Here is a 20118-nt window from a genome sequence, read left to right as displayed (position 1 = left end):
TCAATTTATTCCCATGTGTCAGAAGATGAACCTAGAATACCTCAGACCCCTTAGAGATATCAGAAGAAAGTTTTTTAGTTTGGTGGTTTCAGGAGTATAAAGTAGAACTATAGATAACTAGGCTAAGACATCTTCAAAATATGACTAGACTAGGACTTTTGGACGTGTTTTCAATTGCAGAGTAGAGAAACAGCAATGCCTTTTTACTGAGAGCACAACAATGGTTGTACATTTAGAAAGACAGCATGGGATCCAACTGCTAATAGGCTAATCATATTGGTCTCCTTCTGTAGTCAGTAGAGATCTACCCAGTTCATTGAATAAGATCCTTGGTTACCACTCATTTCATTATAAACAAGATGTTTAAAAGAGGTCAGACAAATCTCATTTTATGGTCTGTTTCTCACCACTGACTGCAAAGTGAGTATGGGATGACAGGGTTAGAGGCAGATATCTATGTTATAAACTGCGAAAGTTACATGAGATGAAACTAAATAACAACTTTGCTGAGAAACATCCATGCTTTTTATTCTGTCTGAATGAGAGAAGTGAATGAGTCTACTTGCATGCAGTGGATTAGTGCCCACATTCACTGCAGCAGGGTGGAATCGTACAGTCTTTGTTTTCTGCTCACATCTGATCTGTAAATACAGGATTTCTGTAAAGGTAGCTTGAGTTTTGACCAGTAAACAAGTCAAAGTGCAAGAAATCCTTAGCTATTGAGTAGAAATCCTTAGCTATTGAGTAGCAAGGAAAGGATTTCCCACAACCTATAGCAATATCAGACATAAATATTAGATGGTATAGCTGCATTTTTCAGTTTTTCCACTCTCTCATTTCTCTCATTATTTTCCACTCATACAATCTTTCAACTTTCACTTTGGTTAACTTTTTACTGTATTTTCAGCAGTTATTTCACTGGTTTGTTTCTACATTTCTTCCCTACTGCTACATATTTTAATTTTCTTTTTCAGTGACCAGGTTGCCAATCCTATTTGGAGTAAGGTTACGTAGAATTATTTGAGCAGGGTGCACAAAGGTTCTTAATGAGGCACAGTATTAAATTCTGTTAATCAAATTCTACCTTCGTTACGTTTTCCCAGAGGCTCTACCTTCAGCATATTCAGAGACGACCCTCAAACTTTGCCTTCCCCCATGTGCTATTAATGACCAAAACCCAGAGCCCTGATTTTTCATTATGTATCTACAAGGACTTGGTAAAAATGCATAATGTCACTCCCCTGAAAAAACATACTTATTTTACTTCTCTTAAGCATCTCTGAGAAACCTACAAAGTCTTTAGGATTGAATTGCAACTACTTTTGCCTCAAATTTGTGAACTCTCTCATTTGCATTAACTTGCTAGACATAAGGTGTTCAGTCTGACAAGATGGTCTTCAGCCACAACATACATCACTCATTTCATCCTGGGAATGTTTAACTTTTTCTTTCCCCTTCCACCCTAGCACCCTCCCTCTTCCTCCCAGATGCAGCTGCAGTCCATGCACAGGACACATGCGGTGAGACTCAGCTTGTTTGCCTTTAGCTGTCTAAAGTCTCGTATTTAATCTAAGCAGTCTAGTTGTTGTCTATGGTCAAACTGAGAGACCAGGGCACCTCTCCATAAGACAATGCATCCCGTATGTCCTAGATGCCTCTGTTGCATAGATTAGACCAACCTCTGGAAGTGCCTGTTTCTTTCCATGATTGAGTGAGTTAAAGATGATAGTTCAGTTTAAATTCTTCTTAGATGCATATAGTTAGACGTGACCAGTTCCATTTTGTGTGTGCCTACAGAAATCTGAGGCTTCTGCCCTAATTCATGTAATGTTTTGATATCCATAATCTCATTTATATTATTTTTCTCTTATTTAGTTATTTTTCCTCCTTTTCATTTCTTTCTGATTCGTGCCTCCTCTGTCTTTTCTCTCTTTCTCCATTTTTTTGTATTAATGTTTCAACTTTGCTTGAAAATAAATTAATAAATAATGATAATAACAGCAAAGTGAAAAGAAAAAGGAAGAAAACTCCTGTCAATCCTGTAATCTGAAGATTTTAAGTGACTTTAAAATATCTAACATCAGGGAGATGATTAGGTAAATTAGATATGATGGCAGAAAAATGTTAACAGCATGCTAAAATACCAGCATTTTCCTCAGAAATGCTAAAGTTTTCCATCATAAGGCAATGTATGAGCCTACCCTCATTCACTGTAGAGTAGAGGTTATTTCTTAGATAGTTTTTTTTTAGAACAAGTCTTACCTTTTTGATAATTATATCAGAAAAACAAATGCTGTCATATTAGTTCTATTCGCTATAACGAAAGTCAGTCCTTGCCAAATAATACAGGGCATAATCAGTAAAGGAACGAGTTATAATCAGTGAAGATTTTTTTTTTTTCCAGATTACCTGTGCAACATCAAGCATGTCAGTGAAGAAAACAAGCTGCTACTACACCCCATAACTAAGATTTTTAAAAGTGATTATTGATTTTTAGATAGTTCATTTTCAGATTATGTACCCTAAAATGCCTTCATAATCACTGTTTTTCAGCACAAGCTGGGCAGCCCTCTTGTGGTAAAAGTTCTGATAATTTTCTGCTGTTTCAACTCAGGTGATCCAAGAATGAGACACTCAAAATCCAGTCACTTTTGAAAGTCTCAGCCACTGTAAAAACGAACTTTCTCTGAAGTTCTCTAAAACTTTCATCCCTGTTTTTAATCAGTATTAAATATCAATTAAAGCACAACTCAGTTCTGTAAAAGACAGAGGTAGTGCAAAATTTTATCACAGAAATGATTCTGTAAAATGAACAGTCATTTTCATATTTACTTCAACTTCACACAAGAAAAGAGATTTTTTTTCTTTTTGCAAGTTGAAACGTTTTTTTTTTTTTCTGTCTGCTGGATGTTTGCATTCCACGACACTGTAATTTTTCCAGCTCTTAAGCTATAGTCTCTATAGTCTGTAATAGAAATGTAAGTTTTTGATTAACCCACAGGGGAAAAAAAAAAAAAAAAAAGGCAATCCCATTAAATGGGATTGGCTTAAAAGTGTTAACAGTAGGGAGAAATTTAATCTGTTTTCAACTTTATTATACTGTTAAAGTTATGAAGTGCTTCTTCCATCTATAACTAGATGAACACAAATCATAGACAATGCATATTAGCAGAGAAACAGAAGCAACTTTTGATTCATTTTCCAGGCAATTGCTTTAAAAATATATATATAAATAAATAAAAAATCAGAGTATCCTTTAGAGTCAACAAAGATTTAGTCACGATAGTTATTGGAGTTTTCTATTCAACCCATCCTAAAGTGGACATCTAAAATAGATCAGATATACCCTGACCAACAAGTATGTACTTCTCACTTGACCATCCCTCTGATGATTCCCAATGGACCAATTCATGTCCAGTTTACTTAGACATCAGTATTGTAAATATCCAAGCTTCACTGAGGTGAATTCCACCAAAATAACCATGTGTTGAAAACAAAACAAAACAAAAATCAAACAGAAATCCCCCCCATATACCTCAACAACAAATTCCCATTTTTAATTCTCATGGTTTATTTTTTTAAGTCTGACATAGCAGATACAACATATCTATCCCTCAGATCCTTCAAAATGCTTTCCCATGCTGTTTCAAGATTACTATTCTTAACAGCTGATTTGGATTAGCCTCTGTGTGGTTAATTTTAAGTATACACTTCCCATTCTCTATTGCTCCTTCTAGAGTACAACATGTAGGGATCACAGTTCTGGTCTAACATATATGAGCATGCTGCTTATACAACCCCACTGGTCTTAGTGTGCTGGACAAAAAATAACATGTATCTCTGAATTAGCATTGAGACATAGTTTCTATACTGAACTCCCTTCTTCATGCATCAAGGAAACTGGGCAAAGAAGTGCTTTGGTGTCCTTAGTAGTAATCTTCATTAGAAAGAAGGGATTTACACCACCTTGGGTACTTACACATGAAAATGAAGAACATCTGATCCAACTTCACCTTAGATTAATTTCCATCCTACAAGTTTATGTTACTATTTAATTGTTCTCCACAAGTGTGCAGTCAACTTTCATTTAGTATATTGTTCTGTACACTCTGTACACTACCAGACTGCAAAAGTCATGTGTATTTTGGATGCGTAAAACTGCCCGCCTGCCTCCAGGTTGTTTGATCTTTGGTTTGTCTGTGAATTGACACATCCCAGTTGCCAGTGACACCCACTGCATTTTATTTTTATTTTATTTCTTTATTTTTGCTTCAGTCAAGCAGCTGATTTGTGTTGTAACTTCATTCTGTCATGTCCGCTTTCCATCTTTGTGATGTGTCTCATGAAATGTGTTGAAAGTGACCTACCTTGGCCTGTTCACAATATGCTGAAAAAAATGCTAATCTTGTCATATTTAGCAGCTGCGTTCAGAAATGCTACTGTAAGCCTAAGAGGGCTAACCAGCACTCTTGCAAGATGTCAGAACTATCAACCATTACCCTGTAAGTGTACGCGATCCTGTAACATTACTGTGTTTGTATGAAGCATGTTGCAAGTAAATGATTTAATATTAGCAGAGGGGTAGTAACGGAAGAGCAAGCATTCATTTAGTTCTTGTTGCATGTAGATTTTTTTGTTGTTCTGTGCTTTTGCTGATGCACCTTGATCAAGGATTTAAAGGCTTTTTTTTTTTTTTTTAAATTTTGTAATTATCACTGATGCTATTTATGGTTTTGGATAGTGTCTCTATAGAAACTATTAATAGCTACTCTTTATTATACAACAAAGTGGTGTTCTCTGGTCATTCTGAGAGGAAATGTTTCACCTGAAAGTTTGCTATAACAGTAGGGGTAGGGTAGGGCAGGATTGTGAATTGGACATTCAGTTGGTGTACAAGTCTGTTGAATTGAGTGAGGTTTGTCAGTATACATGAAGGGATGAGGAAAAGTACACATGAAGGGATGAGTTAAAATTTGTCTTTTTGTTTAGAGACAAGAACTAATATTGTTCTCACAGTGCATCTTACTCTCTGTTACTTGTGCAAGAAGCCCACGGGATTCGTTTAGATGAGACATGTACCTTTCAGAAATCTTATACTCCATACTTTCTGATGAACATCCCCTTTAATTATATAGCAGGCTTATGAGTGCAAATCAACACTCTCAGGGATCTCCGGCTGCACTGATCCACAAGTACAGCATTTTGCTGAAGAATAGTATTTGCTGACATCATTCAGGAAAACAAATTGTTTAGTACAACTTACAGCTCTGTATTTTGCTATGTCTTTTTACTAACAAAACCCATTTTAAGCATGAATATAAGCTTCCCCTGTTCGTGATTCTACATCTCCTCAAGGTATTTAAAACATAGATCACTGACAATGCTCAAAAGATTCAGTCAACAGACAGATGTCATGCAAAAACAGGTGGAAAGAATAGAGATAGCAGAGAGGCAGGCAGCAGGTCCATTTTCTGCATGGAAAGAAGCCTGAAGTCTAAGAAAAGTAGTGGCAAAACTAGGATGTACATTTAGGAGGAGATACTTTTAAATATGAGGTTCTCCTCTTAACCTATAGCCTGATGCAATATAGAGTTCATGTTGGGCCTTTGCAAGGAAACAAACTTCATATTAAGTGCAGTACTTCACAAAGATGGAGGACTGACAGCTGCCAAAGGTGGAATTCTCTACTTAGTCAATGGCAGGGAGAGTTCAGCCTAAACAGGAGGCCATAAAAATTATACACTTCTCCCCCCAAAAAAATTAAGCTGTACTTTTTGTGCCAGAAATGAAAATCTCAGTAAGCCTCCACTGCTTTACAAGCCGTTAGTCTGAAGACATGATTTACGCATGGGAAAATAAAGACATAATCAATTATTGTTTCTAGGTCTTGCCTCAAGTCTTCCAAAGTCTTACAGACCTATTTAAGCTTCCAGATAAGATATGTACCTGTCAGAGAGACTACAGACATTCACGAAAGTCAGGTTAACATGTTAGCATCCTTCAGATAAAATAGATTCTCTGGTTTATTAAACAGGAGATCTAATAAGCATATTACTGATGGTGACATCCTTTATCTTCATGGTTTGCTGTATATCTTTCTATTTGAAATATTGTCATTAAAACTTTTTGCACATATTCATCATCGAGTTAGGACCAAAGAGATGGAATTCCTCTGATCTAAACTTTACAAGTCTTTTATCACAATTTATGTCACAAACCTAGTCTAAATCCCCTTTACAGTCAATAGTGAAACATGGAGATGATATTTAAAGGACTTAGGGAGAGACAATTCATCTTCATACATAAGTGCCTGTTACTCTTTATTGACAATAAAGGGAAAACATAACAACTACTTTCCTCAAAGCCTGTAGTTTTGAAGGTCTTTTGCATCATTCGACAGTCTGTGATAGTCCCCAAAAAGTTGAATGATAAAAGTCTCTAAGCACAAGGCAACAAACTGTTTGCCAGAGTACAAGTTATTGTGTATTTTATCCTTACCTTAATAGCACAGTGCTATAAAATCTGTCAAATTCACATATTTATTTTTTGAGCTACACAACTCTGCAGTTAGTCCAATAGAAGCAGCTATAGTCCCAGGAGAAAAGGTTCAAGACACTATTTCAGTAGGGATATCTGGAACTAACGGGAGAGTAAGCTCTAAGCTACAGTTTTCACCTCTATCTCAAAGACAGAAAAAAAAAGAAAAAAGAGTGACAACCACAAATTTCCTCAATCACTTCTTGAGCTTCATGTCACCTGGTGTAGAAGACCCATGTTTTTTGATGGCTGCCTTCATTTTCTGAAAATAGCATCCTCACATATCCAGAGCAGATTTTCTTACAGTTATATCTGCAGATTGTGAATCTAGAGATATATCTTTGCTGTCACATTCAAAGAAGCTGGAAGGACCTATTTAGACCATTTAGAACTCGTTGCTGCTTGTTGCCTGTAACAGCATCTCTCTCCCTCTCTTTCTCTATTTCATTTGAGCAGTAGTTACTGCATTTGTTTAGATAATAGCATAAATTTGTCTTCTAGAATCATGTTTTAAAATGCAGAATATGATCACACTAGAACATTTAGTAGAAATTGCTTGGAATTCTATTCAGCAATGCAATATGATGTGTATTTTCATTCTCAGTTCAAGCCTGGTTGTGTCCCATGTAATATGCACAGACATTTCAGGAGCCCCCTGTGTAAGTGTGGATGTGCAATGGCAAAATAGACATGGTTGCTCCAGAGACAGGTCAAAGTTAGATGACCTTTCTACTTTCTGTTACATTTATTATAAGGATGTCTTTCTATAACTTCACTTGGTTAAGGAAACACATTCAGGAACAAGGAAAAATAAGAGACACCATTACCTGTGTCTTTTTGGACTAACTTTATGGAAAGTTCATATTCTATTGGAATGTGCATTCCATACTATTGGAATCTGATTCTGTAGTTGTTTTTAAGGAAAATGACAGATGGAAAATAGAATGCCAGCCTCTTATATATATGTGTGTGTATATATATATATATATATACACTTTTTTATTTTATTATTGTTTTACACTTTTTTTCTTTTTTTTTTTTTTTTGGTAAGTAAACTTGAAATATTCATTTACCCATTGGAATGTAAGCAAGGTTTTTTCTACACCTTTGGAGAATATACCTCTTCCAAACAGTCTGTTTAAAACTCATTGAGTGATTACTGTCCTCAAAACACTTGGATCTGTCCCCCATGTTCCTTTGTCTGAAAGAATGTGTTAAAAAAAAGAGGATGGCCTTGTCGTGCATGGCATCCTCCATGTTGCACTCCTGAGAATTTCACTATATTTTTATCTTTAACATCTTCATTTCACCATTGCACATATACGTATCAGTCTCACAGCTGCTGCTTTGTCTTTCTTCCTAATATTTTCAGAAAAACACAGTTCATCATCATCTGCACAGCCATTAGTAATAGCTTAAGTTTTTCTTCCTATTAAAATCTTATTTTCCTCTCTATTGATCTTAATCATATAGAAATTTCAGGATGTGCTACTTCTTACATTTTGTGTATTTTCTTCACGACTCCTATGACACTACTAAAGACAACATCTCAAATAAGTTGATGATGACATTATATTTCAAGATCTTACAAACTAATTTAATGATTAATTAAATATAAATAATGCCAGAAAAATGGCTATAGAGAAAATTCTTCATCTTTCCCAAAAGTAATCCCCTATGACTGCAGTGAGATACACCATTCTAATTCACAATAATATTTGAATCAAAATAGCATTTAACATTTGATTGTTATTGACATTAAACCTGAATAGAAAGCATAACAGAACTTTAGAAATGATACTTATTTCTTCTGTTTACAATCTTAATTTGATTTCTTTGTATCCTACTGGTAGTTGAAGACTGTTAAATTCTTTAGAAACTTTATTTTTTATGGAGATAGCATTATTCTATAATCTTTTCTGCAATATTTGCATTCCTTTTCATCAATCTGATTGCATACTCATAGAAAAAAAGGACTAGAAGAGACCTTGAAACTTCTTAATCCATTGTACTGGGTCACTCCTGTATAACTTATTTTAGAGGTCACCAAAGATGAAGATTTTGTACTCTCTTTATCAACCCATTTCAAGGTTTTCTTCTTTCTCTAGTTAAAATACTTTTGGCCAGTGTCTAAACTGATATTTTGCAAGAACTATGCTCTGTGATTTGTGGGGTCTTTCACAAAGACTTGAGATTTAGTCTGCACCTGACTAATGAATCATGTGCATTTAGTATCATCTCAAGGCAAAGTCTGTGATGTGTTTATCACCACTAGTGCACAAAGTATGACAGAGGGACATTAGAAATGTGCTGATGTTCCATTTGAACAGTATATGTTCAAAGAGTTCTTGGAGATATTAAATAAGTCTTCATTTTCAGTAAGAAAACCACATAATTTTAAGGATATTATAGAGCATGTAATAAGCCAATTCAAACTAGTCTGCAATATCCTGCATAGATATAAGGAGACTAAAAATTAGAATTTAAAAACAGCATGGAGCTCTTCCAAAGGTCTTTATGGTTTTATAGATTTCCTTGTCCTCCATCTATTCCCTTATTTAAGAAAATTAGTAACATTTTTTCCTCAGAACAAACCCTCCACTGGAATTAAGCAATTATTTGAGAGGTTTATAATTGTTTTATGGTAGCAGTTTGAATCCCATGCCAAGATTACCTTTCTCACATTTGGCAGTGTAGGAAAAAAAAAATGTTTATAATAATATAAATCAAAATAACAGTACAGAGTATAATGTTTTACTAATGTGTTATAATTGTTCTAATACGAAGAAACGGAAGCAAACTACAGTGTGTTTAAAATTACTGTTAGGGAACAAATGGGGATGTTGTATATTTGTTTGTTTAATTATATAGTGTATGTATTTCCTGAAAGGGAAGCAACAAAATAGATTCTGTGTTTTCTTCTTTAATTAAAGCACAAGTTGTTTATTACAAAGCCGCATTAAAGTTCTTTCACTCTATTACAACAGGAGACTGGCTCGCTCTACGCTACTGCTTATCCCCTTGTTTGGAATTCACTACACGGTGTTTGCTTTTTCTCCTGAAAATGTCAGTAAGCGGGAGAGACTAGTGTTTGAATTGGGACTGGGATCTTTCCAGGTGATTATATAGTGAATTCTGCTTTTGTTAAAAAGAAATCTCTATTCATTATAATGACTATGCATGCACAGTTCTCAGACCATGTGTTTGTTCATTTATGTATATGCTTTGTGTACAAAGATTTGGGGTTTTGTTTTTTTTATTAAACTCCATCTGTTTTCCAGCATTTCCTGAAGGATTTTTTTTTCTCTCCTGTTTACTTAGGGTTTTGTTGTTGCTGTTCTCTATTGTTTCTTGAATGGGGAGGTAAGACCTTTAATATTTACCCTCCCTCACCCTCACCATTCCAATTTCCATCCCCATCCCATTTCCTTGTAGGACTAACTGTTATTCTAATTTCTCCCTGTAACTCATCATCTACATATTTCCTAATACCTTAGTCTGAATTTCACAATATCTCAACAAAAGGAGGATGTGTGATGTCTTTATACAAAACAAAACATTGGCCTTGCCACAAATGATGGCTCAGATTAATGTTCCCTAACAGAGGTAATTATTTTGTTAAGTGACTCGTTTCCCAGGAGTCCTTCTGGAGTCAACAGAGAGAGAAACACCTTGAAGGAGAGACTCAGACCTTAGCTAATCTGACTCATTCTCTGCAGTTACCTGTATCATCTGATTAACTATAAAAATATCCATAAGAAAGAAGGTTCCTAATTTAGGAATCTTATTTGAGTGTCCAGTACTATGAGGAATGAATCCTGACCAGTCAGGCCAAGTTAGTAAATCACTCAGACTTCTTCTCACAAGATGAAGATTGGGCAACTTTGTGTCACCTGACAAATCCTTTACCTGCAAGTACAGGATAATGTAGTTTTAATATAGTTTTTTACTGCTTTCAGTAGTAAAGTAAGATCACTCTTATCTTTAATACAGTTCTACTCAATATTGAAGGCCTAGGAAAGATTAAAGTTGTAGAATGACATTCAAGTGTGCTTAGGTGTTGAAATATTAAATAACTGGGGTAACTGTGGGCTGTCTTTGTAACCTAGAGGAAAAACAAAAACAAAACAAAACAAAACAAAAAAACTTCTATAAGGTTCTCTGTCTCACTCAACAGTGGGTATTTAGCACAGGTTAAATGAATTATCTTCCACAGATGTCTGTTAACCTGACTATAAAAAGACTAGTTCCTCACTTAAACTTCTAACTTCTGACTATCCAAATAAATAAATAAATAATAAAAAAGATGAATTGATGAATCATACCCCAAACACTCTATCTTGGTTTCATTCAGTGGGGTTACACTAGTTTATATTGGCCAATTTCGTTCTATAGTATTTTTAAGCAAGACAACTGTAGAGGTGATAACAGGGAAAACTTCATCATTGTTCATTTTCTAATTGGAATTCTGACCAGGTATTGCTTTGCTATGGGTGATTTACTCTGCCCATGAGAAAAGGTCATGGGAAAGGAAGGTGTCATAGATGTACATGGATGCAAGAACTGTTGTCTACTGAGAGGTGAGCTGAAAGCAGAAGGCGAAGTTTTCTCTGGGCTGATCCTAAGTTATCTGTAGTCAGAGACACTGAATCCAGGCTGTTGTTCCCACTGCATGCCTGGCATTCTTCATACACACAGAAGTCACCTCAGATGAAGTATGGAGTTTTTATTGCCATTAAAATTGTTCTGTCAATTTTTTTTTCCTTTTTATTTTTTTCTAAGCTTGATAATTTGTCAGCATGTCCTCGAGCGGCTAAGTACATAAAAAATGACCTTTTGAAGTTTCTCCCTAAAGGTGCAATCAGAAATAAAGAGAAAATGGAGGAGCTGGAAAGTCAACCGGTATTTTGCTGTGGATTTCAAACATCGTCATCCTTCTCTAGCGAGCAGCGGAGTGAACGGGGGGACACAACTCTCCATTCTGAGCAAGAGCAGCTCTCAGATTCGGATGTCCAGCATAAATGCGGAGAATCTAGCGACATGAGCAGCTAAGGAAAACAAATCAATAAACAAGCAAACCAAAAACCACCCCTTTAAAAAGAAAACAAATAAACATAGTTTTGCTGGTGGTATAGGTTTCCTTTCCTTTCCTTTCCTTTCCTTTCCTTTCCTTTCCTTTTCCTTTCCTTTCCTTTCCTTTCCTTTTCCTTTCCTTTCCTTCCTTTCCTTTCCTTTCCTTTCCTTTCCTTTCCTTTCCTTTCCTTTCCTATCCTTTCCTTTCCTTTCCTTTCCTTTTCCTTCCCTTCCCTTCATTTTTCCTTCCCTTTTTCCTTTCCTTTCCTCCAAAACGTCTTTGATGGTTGTAGAGGTGAAAAAGTAAAGGAAGTGTATATATATATCTTTTTAAAAATCACTGTAAATACACAACTGTACTCAAGGCCATTGATGGAAAATATTTAAAAGTTAAAAATAGGCCAAGCCCACCTGCTCAATGATTTACATTTCAGAGCATCTGCAAGTAATCTGTTGTCAGTCAAAAGTAACAAGTAATTGCTGTGCAGTTGTGATTCTTGGTTGCCAAACCGATACTAATCTGTGAATGGACATGAACACTGTAATTTTTCAATTTGGTTTTCATTTTGTTTTGTTTTGGATTTATTTTTTTTCATACTAGTCAAGTGTATCTTATCCTGTCCCTATCTTTTGGCATGTGAATTTCCAGAGTTTCTTTTTTGAGTCTTAGGATGGAGCTAACATGGGTTGATCATACCAGCAGGTTCAGGAAGAACTCCAGGAGATTAACTTCATGGTTGGATTTAGTCAGATGTACCCAGTGGACTTAAAGAAAATGCTGTGCCAATGTGAAGCTGCATAGCTATCATCAGTCAGTTGGGGGACTCCAGGCAATAGAGATGGGATCAGCTGTCTTTTGCCATACCCAGGGACACACTTCTGAGAATGCTTTATGTTCTAGCTAAGCTGTGAATTTTCTAAAAGGGCCATGTAGTTAAGATATATCTATATTTTTGGCATTGATTGATTGGGAGTTGATTGATTGATGGGATTCTTTGAATAATAGAAATAACTGTCTCCTCCTTCCCACCTTAAAAGCAAAAGTCAGTTCCAAGATGGTGTTTCCCTCCAGATAACCTTGAACCTCCTGCACCTGCGCCCAAACACAGCATGTTTTGGGGTAGTGCTGTCATATACAATGTGGTGCCTTTGCAACCTGGTTGACTTCTGTGTATTATGACTCTTCCCTGCCAGAGCAAGAGGCACAAGAGAGATCTGGCATGATCGCCTTGGAAAGTAAAAGTCATCTGCATTTGGTGAGCAACCAAACTGAACAATAAGATGCTATAGAAGGAAAAGATAAAGACTTTGGATGACTTCCCACACCTGGTGTTTTTCTCTCTCTTTGGATAGTCCATTTGATTAAATACTGATGTTCTTACTGGTTTTGTTTGGTTGGTTGGTTTTGGTTTGGTTTGTTTTGGTTTTGGTGTTGTGTCTTTTTTTGTTTGTTTGTTTTTTGGTTTTTTGAAAGAAACTAAAACATTCTTTCCAACTTTGCCTTGTAGTTAAAGCCACGACTGGTACACATCTACTTCAGTCAAATGTCAATGATGTCAATTTTTAAAAGTCTTTATACATAAAGGCTTTGATGACCATACTAGCTCTCACTTCATTTTGGATTTATGAACTGATATACATATATATATCTAAAAATATATATATATGTGTGTGTATGTGTGTGCATATATTAAAAAAAAATATGAAAATGACATTCTAAATGTGAAGCTATGAACTGAAACTAATAGTAACCAGGAAATTTAAAATTCAGGCTTGTTCTTTGTTGTTAGTTGACTTGATCATAAATTTATAAAAAAAAAAAAAAAAAGGAAAAGGAAAAGTGAATGATTCAGAATTTTAGTGTCAGCCGAGCTTTTAATTTCACTGGTTTTTGTTAGTTTAGGAAAAAAAATGTCATTTTAGGTATAAATTTTTTAAATAACACTAGTTTCCTTATTTTTAAAAGGAAAAAGGGTCAGAAAGTTGTGAAAGAAGTATTAATTGTAATACTTAACTTTTACGTAGTGCTTTATGGGACATACTCTGCTCTCAGTTGTAGCAGTGTAAATGAATGTAAAAATCACTCTAAACAGAGAGAAATGTTAAGATTGACTTCATATCATACAGGATCATGCTCATATGAGACACTTATGCCCCAGTCAGGTTAAATCTACCCTTGTACAGAGGACCAGCAAAAAGGTTTATATCACTTAAATTATACTACAGTACCTTAAATGGGGGTTACATGATCCAGACACCTTGTCTGCAAGTCTTCAGCACTGGTTTACTGCTCTGAGAGCAGAATTTGTCCCCCTCTTCCAGACTCTGCAAAAATCACTGAAGTATTTTTAACTGATAGATTAGAATTTCTTATCTCACTAGATGTTGGTAAAAGCTATTTTATAAAGTTTTCCGAGGAACCATACTATTTGCAGACCAGAAAGACAGAGGGAGATGAGGAAAGTCAGATCTATCAGGTAAATGAATACTTAAACTTTTTTTTTTAAATGAAATTATCTAATATTAGATGAACAGATATCATTTAGTTTTGTATTTTCTGTAGTATGGGCTTTCACAAGGTATTATATTGACAATACTGTAAGTGTATTATTAAAAAAATCTAAAAGTATATTTTGCATGAATAGCTGGTAGCCAATTTTCAAGCATTAATAAATTAGAACCTTTGGGGGGGAAAAAAAAAAAAGTGTTGATTAACTGCCTCTGGTTGAAGACTTTATGCCATGTTTCAATCCAGAGCAAGAAGATGTTTGGATCTTTTTTTTGGTCAAGGCTTTTTCTAAGTTTACTTTCAGATTCTGTTGTTTTCCTAGCTGTCTTACAGTGCTCTGCAATTTGAGTTGGTGGATCTTTTTCCAGTGCCTCATGGTCAAGTGTCCACAACACCTAAACTACCCTCCAGTCATGCCCTGTAGAGACCAGGTCCTCAGCTGTGTTAGAATTGATACAGAAAACCATTGTTATTGTTAGAACAAAGCCACTTCGCTTTGGTTCTGGATTTGTGCCTCAGCGCAGTATTATTAATACTATTTTTTAGGCATTCTCAGCAAGAGAGGCTAAGGACTAAATAGTCATGAAGACATGGACTTGCCCCTTATACTCCAGAGACAATGCTCTGGAGCAAGGCAAGTTGGAGGGCATTGAAGGGGAAATTTCTGCTTGTGCAGTCCATGTGTTTACTGTTCAATGGACAAATTGAAGTCTACAGTACCTTTCACCAGCACTGAATTTACTAGAAGAAACGGTATATCTCTACATATCTAACATATGTTATATTACACAAGCAACCCCTTCTATTATTTTTTTTTATTGTGAGTGCTGACACACTTGCAAAGTTGTTGTGTTTTTTTTTTGGTTGTTTTGTTTTTTGTTTTTTGTTTTTTTTTTTTTCCTTAGTCATTCTGACTTTCTCAGTGTTACTGGAAAGATCAGATTTCAGGTGTATATGGTAAACTAAAACAGATTCTGATGCCATCGCACAAATTACTGTCTCACAAATCTTTATGTTGAATGTAAGCTGAAGATACTGGACATGCATGGCCACCACTCACAGTGGCTGTCATTTCTATTTGTTTCAGGATGGAAGAAACCAAAAAATGGTTTGCTTCTAGGTGTGTGTAAATATCAATTCAGTGTAATAGTGCTTTGTTTGATTTTTCACTGTGAAATATATTTTGGAGCTAGAAAGACTATGTTATTAAAACTATGTAATTAAAAGGAAAACAAAAGTGTGCAGTGCTCCTTGAGCCATCTTTTCTACCATGTCCATAATGTATTTCTAGTCTAATTTTCTTAGTTTTTTTTTTGTAAGTGTTCAAAAACCTACTGTACTGCATCTTTTGTGAATATTTACTGTACCTAACCACTGTTTTATTATTGACTTTTTGATGTGGACTATTGGTATGACAGAACTATTAACATTGCCAAATGAAAACTAAGATATATATTTCAGAAGGACAAGGGTTGTTTCATTGTTGCCTGGTGACCTCAAACGTTTTTACCTTCACCTGTATTGTGTTCAGTTGTGTGTGTTTTCATTTTGTAGAAGAAATATGCCCAGGTTGCTCTGCTTCATTTAAGTACTTATATTTGAAAACCAGGTGTTAAAATGGGATGATGGGGGAAGGGAGAGAGATGAGAACAGTTAAACTGAAAGTTAAATTCAGACACTTTGTTTGGTATCCTGTTCCACCTTTTCAGCAGCTGTTCATCATTACAACAAAAAGAACCAAGTATGGCAACCACAAGGCTAACACAAATGAAGGAAAGAGATTGAGTACAGCAGGAAAATTAAACAGAAGTGACATGCCAAGCAGCTTGCAAAAGAAAATTAACAATAAAAAAAAGCTAATAGAAAAAATTCTAGTTCTTTAAAGTGTACAAATGAAATTTAGTTTTTGAGCACTTTCATTTTCAGTCAAATATAAAGCCAGACACTTTCTCAATCTTCTCCTTTTGTAGTTTCAGTTACAATTTTGTAAGAGGAGCTGCATTTCTGCTATTTCCAGAAGGGTAGGAAACTCATTCAGACAAGATATTGCATGAAATCACCATTTAATGGGCAAAAATATACTAATTGTGTCAGTTTGTTAGGTTCACGCATCTGACTGCTACTAAATCCTGGCTGACTTCAAAGTTCAAAGCTTGGCCTGTGAACCATGCAGGTACCTAAATTTATATTATCATTCCAGACCAGCCCTGCCAGAAATTAGGTATAGAAATTAAAGAGAGTGCAGGAAAGAGAAAATAATTCTATAGTGACTTTAATAAACAGTGGCAATGAAAGAAATGCAAAAATATAATTTATTAAAACAAACAAACAAAAAAACATTCATTTAATTGGCTTTGTTTACCTTCTTGGTTTAAATTATTTTTCAGTAGTGCTTCAGAGATAATTGTTTATGTCAGTGTTTTTTAACCTGTGGTCAGTGGAGACTTCAGAGCCCATAAACTGTTTATGAAGTGTCCATGGAAGATAATTAAGGAAACTAAATTAATACATTGTATATAACTATAAATGTGTGCAAGGTTTCTGAAGGGCTTTTGTTTTGTGTGGTCTCCCACAGACCCCAAAAAAAAAAAAAAAGTTGAAAAACAGCTGCAAAAAGCTGCTGGTGAGTTATTATTATGTATTTATTATTATGTATTTTCCCAGGACAATCTTCTTGTCTGTATTAGTTTCTCAGCGTTCTGTACATAGACAAGTCCATTCAATCTTTGATTAACTCCTCAATGCCTCCCATCCAGCATCCACAAGCAGTGGTGGAGAGGAGCTGGTGAGGAGAGCATGGCCACGGTTAACTAACTCTAATCTTAAGGAGTATCAGATGAAAGAGAAGTATAACCAGGTCTCTTTGTATTCTTTTCATAGTGAATGACTGGTTTGAGAAAATGCAGGTGGAACGAGTGCTGTACACCAAGTGAAGTTGCTGTTTCCTCAGCATCAACATAAACATGCAAACTGATTTCACTGCTGCTGTGAAGTTCTGTGAACTCTTACACAATAAAGTACAGGATCCAAATATCAAAGTTAATCTTTACAGTTTCCAAATACAGTGGATCTACCTAGAAAGCTCAACAAAATAAAATTGCCCACCCTAGTTTGATTATGTGATTTCACATTTATTTTTTTTATCCAGGGATTTGCTCTTATGAACAAAGCTTCCAGAGAAATGTTGGATATTTAAAATCATCTTCTACCTGGTGCTGCAGAGAAATAAATGTGACCCTAGGAGATCTGTTATAGCCTGGAAGTTCTAAGGGAAGCAAGATAAAGTAGTAAAGACAATTAGAGCAGGATACATGGGATCCTGCTTGACTTCCAGCTGTCAGACAAGATCGGTGTCTCTTATAGCTCCTATGTGATATCTGTGATCTCTGTGTGGATTTCCAGGAACCTGAAATAAACTCACTCACTGAGATAAACTAAGCTTATCTACATTTGGGTAGCTAGACTATGTCTATGTGAGAGTGATGTCTGTTGGATTCCTGAGGTGGAACAACTTTAGAGGAGTACATAATGCAAAGATACAACCAAATATTATATTTTACCTGATTTCCAAAGTATGTCCTAAAACCTAGATCTGTGGGTTTTAATCAGGGCTTATAAGAGATTCCGTGAAAGAAAAAAAAAATATATATATATATATATATATATATCTCCATAGCTATAACTGCAAAGCTGTTTAGACAGGCTCCAGAGGTGCTGAAACCTCAGTTAGGCTATATTACACATCTATGTCCCTTTCAACATCAAGCATTTTCAGCATTAAGGATTCTGGCTCATAGGAAAGTCCTGGGAAAGATCTTATGTCACTAAGGAAGCTTATGACATCCACGTCACCACTGACAGTAAAGAAGTCTTCCTCTGATCAAGTTGTTCTGGTTGTAGCCACCAGAGAGAAATGAGAGATTTTAGAGTAAGAGCATCAAACATATATTTGATGTCTACTCAAGGGTGACATGATTCATACTTTGCAAGTATCTGTTTCTTTCCACCAGGAAGTCTGACCAGATCAGAGACTGATATCTGTACTGTGAAAGTCTATATGTCTTTCCCCTAGGATCTGTGCTTAGTCACTGTTATTCTATTTCATGTATGGTGAGGAATAATGATCTTGAAAATCTTGAGGTTGGCTTCTGTTGGATGCTACCAAGCAGATTTGGGGGAGATGCATGCCTGATAAAGGCTTGGTAGCTCTCACTGAGTGCAGTTTTCAGGAGGTCTTGTTCTCTCCACCAGATTGTGTACATGTGATAAGCACTTCTCTGTCTAGAAACAAACCAGTACAACAAACAAACGTAGTACACACGCAGTGAAAAAAAGTTAGCATTTTATCCTCTGCTTTTAGGAGTCAGAAACATGCAACCTGTTCAGAATTGCATTTAAGAGTAAAGTTGGGAAGATATGGAGCATGAAGGAATAGTTAATGATGCTCTGATGTTAAGCTCCATGCACATCTGTACTAAAGAGTGAAGTTCAGCTAAATACACATTGTACTTTGTGTATGGAAACACACCAGCAGAGCTTAAAAAAAATGTTTTAAACTTCACGGTCATTTCACTTTCTTATGATTAATATCACAATTTCCCATTGGTTTTCTTCTGGGGAATTCATCCACGTAAAGAATTACTCTGTGATATGATGTTGTGTGATATGACACTCTTTAGTGTCTGAAGCAACAAACTTCTGGATATGCCTTTTCCAATGGAGTGTGTCCTTGCAGAAAAGTCTGAAGAGGCCTTCATGTAGCAGTGTAACCTGTAAAAACTAATATTTTATGTGTTCATTCTCATTCCCTTCTTTTTGTCCATTTAGCGGTGATGCAACATGCTATAGCTCTGAGAAGAGATATACCAAGTTATCATATGGAAAGCTGTATTTTGGCTTTTGACTGTGTCAAGGTACAAACCTAATGGCCTGTTGGTTCTAATACCGGGCTTTTTTTGGTCAAAACTGGTTTAACTAATAATGGGATCTGAGGTTATACAGCTTTGTTATGAGGTGGAAAAATATACATCAATTGCTGCTTTGTAACAATTTTTGTGTTCTGAGAAATTGTTTTTAACATGTAGACTGCTGTAGATGACACAATAAATGTATTACCATTTTGTATAAGTCCATTCTGATATAAAATGACAACAAAGAGAACTTTTTGTCCGTGAAGTTACAGGGTAGCATATTTCTATCCAAACAGTTGGGATGGAGTTTGGGGGGGGCTTAAAAACATTAGCTTACTCATGGAAAGGAGTCCTTGAATTATATTTGGCAAAGTCAGTCCTGGAGTAATGAGGCATGAAGTCTTTGCTATTAGTGGGCCATGCACATTTGTCCTTCACCATCAATCAGCGGAGTAATGCTTAGAAGGTGTTTAGTCCACCACATAAGTATCAAGAGTGAATATAGTCTGATATTGTCAAAAAGTAAAAATAATGCAACAAAGCAACACACTCTCTTGTAACTAGTAACACCTGTTGTTCTAAACTTTAATCCACAGGTGCTTTTGGGCCTGTGGATTATTTCTAAGGAGTCTAAAGAGGAAAAGAAAAATTATTTTTTCTCAAACAAAAGCATTGCCATTTGGCAAAGTTGGAAAACCACTGGTCTCTATCATATCTGACATGCTTTGGGGTTTCATTTCTTTTCCAGTCAAAGCAAACCTTAAGATTTTTGTCAGGGTCATTTTTAAAAGATCATGGACATTCACCCTATTATTACAGAGGACTCTGCGCTAGATGATCTATTTATGAGTCTTCTCCCATCTTTTTCCTCAGCTTCAGCTTCTGTAACTCTTTGTCTGTCCGCCATGGATATGTGATCATGGATCATTAGGCAAGATCATGGAGACAAGGTAGGTGCACAACAGGTCCGAGATGAGGTCATGATGTCAGCCTATTTCAACAGGACCAATGGTGGGGCAGGGCTGTGGTGGAGCTGGAGATCAGCATCCTATAGTGTTACTATAGGAACTGGGATGAAATGGGATGCTG

The 20118-nt window shown here is 35.8% G+C and overlaps 1 protein-coding gene across 10 annotated transcripts in view; it reads left to right on the top strand.

Moving 5' to 3' along the window:
• The window catches only part of ADCYAP1R1 (ADCYAP receptor type I), a 146365-nt gene extending 129540 nt beyond the window's left edge, over positions 1–16825 (top strand). For 3 of the 10 annotated variants that reach the window (XM_040549732.1, XM_040549734.1, XM_040549733.1), the window contains 5 exons: positions 1467–1520; positions 4419–4502; positions 9525–9654; positions 9859–9900; positions 11380–16825. In XM_040549732.1, coding sequence (XP_040405666.1) covers positions 1467–1520; positions 4419–4502; positions 9525–9654; positions 9859–9900; positions 11380–11589 — 520 coding nt within the window. In that variant the 3' untranslated portion in view covers positions 11590–16825. The remainder of the gene's footprint in view (positions 1–1466; positions 1521–4418; positions 4503–9524; positions 9655–9858; positions 9901–11379) is intronic. The other 7 variants (XM_040549735.1, XM_040549739.1, XM_040549737.1 and 4 more) reach the window with 7 other exon arrangements.
• The last annotated feature ends 3293 nt before the right edge of the window (positions 16826–20118 follow it).

Source organism: Cygnus olor, chromosome 2 (genome assembly GCF_009769625.2).
Source record: "Cygnus olor isolate bCygOlo1 chromosome 2, bCygOlo1.pri.v2, whole genome shotgun sequence".
NCBI classification, from domain to species: domain Eukaryota; kingdom Metazoa; phylum Chordata; class Aves; order Anseriformes; family Anatidae; genus Cygnus; species Cygnus olor.
Note: the sequence above shows the minus strand (reverse complement) of the source record. Positions and strands in the feature narration are given on the sequence as shown.